At 40.5% G+C, this 2,619-nt stretch overlaps 1 protein-coding gene across 1 annotated transcript; it reads right to left on the bottom strand.

The window, feature by feature from the left end:
• Window positions 1-50: 50 nt before the first annotated feature.
• On the bottom strand, window positions 51-2,613 carry LOC118732408. The gene is made up of 2 exons (XM_036461537.1): window positions 2,263-2,613; window positions 51-1,796 (listed from the first exon to the last, which is right to left on the bottom strand). Exon 2 carries the CDS (start codon window positions 1,612-1,614, stop codon window positions 403-405), a length of 1,212 nt encoding a protein of 403 aa, XP_036317430.1. The 5' UTR covers window positions 1,615-1,796; window positions 2,263-2,613; the 3' UTR covers window positions 51-402.
• Between the last annotated feature and the right edge of the window lie 6 nt (window positions 2,614-2,619).

Consider the following 2,619-nt stretch of genomic DNA (forward strand, 5'->3'; position numbering starts at 1 on the left):
CTCACTCCTGGGCAAGTTCCAAACTTTGTTTAAATAGAAATAATTGAATTAAAAACCCAACTACCATTACGATAAAGGTCTGCACACGCTACTGCAGAATGGAGCACATTTCCCATTTAGATATGAAAACAATTCGAACAAAACGGCGCAGAATTTCGAAAACGTAGAGATCCGAAAAGTCATGAACTGAAGCAAAAAAAACAAAACGTTTGACCAAAGTACGCTGAAAATTGCACTACAATGGGAAATACTCAAATTTAACCAAAAGATATTGTCAGATATACAATATAGTATATAGAAAATACTGTACTACCACCAAAACCCGGCACTGCAACTGCTTTATATTTAAATGGTATTGAAATTTTTGTAAATACAATCGCACTCATGCATACATACACACATTCACATAATATTCGCACTCATATACACATTAGTACGTACCCTTGATCGACCACTGCGCGATCCATCAGCCGCAGAATCTTTATTTCTTGAACGTTCCGCTTTGCTGGTCGCTATTATCGGCAAACCACCACCTTCCATCATTGTAACAACAACTTTATTATTACGACTACCGGCCGCTATGCTACCACTGGGTGTCTTGCCTCCCCCCACCGGCAATGTGGGACAATTTTCTTGTATGGTTGATGGAAAGCGCGCTTTTCGACCGCGATTCGCCTTCAAATCTTTCTCCTTCCCCCGCTCCTTCTCCAATTCCTTCATGGTTGCGGGTGTATGACTTTTGGAACGTTTCAAAAATCTGAGCATATGATTTTTTAGACGTGTTGAACTGCCGCTAGCATCACCGCGCTGATGCAATTTTCCAGCGTTTGAACCGCCACCACCATTTGTGACGCTGCTCGGCGGCTCTAGACGACGAAATGTGCCATCTGCTGTACGTACATAACACCCATCAGTCATCTTATGGTAGGAATCTGACGGCAGTTTATGGAAATTTCCATTGGGACTGCGATAGTAGCAATTATTTGTTTTGTGATATCTATCGCCAATGGTTAAATACTCTGTCGTCGTTGTCGTCTTCTTGGTTGCGGTCGCGGCATCTGTAACATTATCCGCTGATGGAAGGGGTGTAGTAGCTGTTGGTGTGGCTGATGTTGCCGTCGCCGTCGTCAACTTGGACATTTGCAAGTTACTAGTCGTGTTGGACCATGTGTCGTCACCATCGTCGGTAACACCGCTAACGCTAATGCCAATGCCAATGCCACAGCCGCCACCAACACTATTCGTATCGTTGTCTTTATTATCGAAAATATCACTGGTATTTAGTTCGATACGCTTGCCGATCTCACTGATCGTGACTGGCCGTCCATTGGCGAGACCTTTAACGCGTGGGTTGCCAACAACACGTAGCAGTGATGACTCCTCCGTGCCGGTGACAGCAGCGGAGAGTGCTGGTGGTTCCAGTGTTGAATGGCTGTTGTTATGCACCTTTGACTTCCGTATGGAGTGGCTGCGATTGCTGAAGTGTGTGGCGGTCGACAAGCGGTTCTCGTTGTTCCTTTTGTCGTGATGGCTGGATAATTGGCCCATAACTTGTTTTATATTATATATTACAACTTTAACATATACCTCTCGCCCCAGTTCCACTTTGCACATATTGTTGGCAAAAGTAAGACCTGATTATGCACTTTTTTCTTTATTTTCGTTTAGCAGACAAACATTTATTTTTGAACATTGTGATAAGTTTTTATAACGTATTTCTATATAAATATATATGGGTATATATTTTTGGTATAAAAATCACTAAGCTTGTCGTCGATGAATTACGAGTACTTTGACTAGTATGAAAATATAGAACCAAAAAGTTGCTTACATATACTGATCGTTAATAAAGTTTTGTTTTAGTAAGTTTTGAAGCGAATTAATTGAGCTGTATTGTTATACACTCATACGTCGCGTACGCACAGGCTGTAATTAGTTTTTTTTTTTAGAATTGTTACGCTGTACTACATAGCGAATTGATGTTAACTATTGCGAATTGCAATACATATTTGGAAGTTATGCTGAAATTAGTTTGTTCGTTTGTAATTTTACAAAACTCTCAAGCTCACAGGCGGAAAATAATTTTTGCATTAAAGTGTTTCATGCTGAATTGCTATGTTTGAATATCCGTATAAGCTATGGAATTTTTTCTGACTTATTTATATTCACACTATAGATGTTGCGTGTTTTATCTTGCGAAACATTTTCAACCTAGCAAGCGCCAATGTAAAATTAAAGATAACTAAAGCTGCCGAAACTCACAACACATCGTTCTCCACTTTACGTACATCCATCTACGCTTGTTTGGTTTCTTTCAATAACCATGTTTCATTCCTTCTTCTCCTCCATTGATTCATTCGCTGTACTTGGAACTCCATCTTTAATGCTGGATTTTTTCGCTCTCTTGACTTACTGCGGTATACCTGTGACATTTTTATTCGTTACATTTTAAAAGGGCCGGCCGACAGGCCACTCTCCCACTGCTGCTGCCCGGTATGTACTGCATACTTCATACGTTTGATTGAGCTCGGCTATTAGCTAAATCAGCTTAAATCAACTGCGTCGCATGAAATATGTATACACTGCCGAGTGTTTCTTTCATACCAGTGCAAGAAAAAA

The sequence above is a fragment of the Rhagoletis pomonella genome, unplaced genomic scaffold, assembly GCF_013731165.1.
Source record: "Rhagoletis pomonella isolate Grant_MI unplaced genomic scaffold, Rhpom_1.0 Rhpom_scaffold_19793, whole genome shotgun sequence".
Classification (NCBI taxonomy): Eukaryota; Metazoa; Arthropoda; class Insecta; order Diptera; family Tephritidae; genus Rhagoletis; species Rhagoletis pomonella.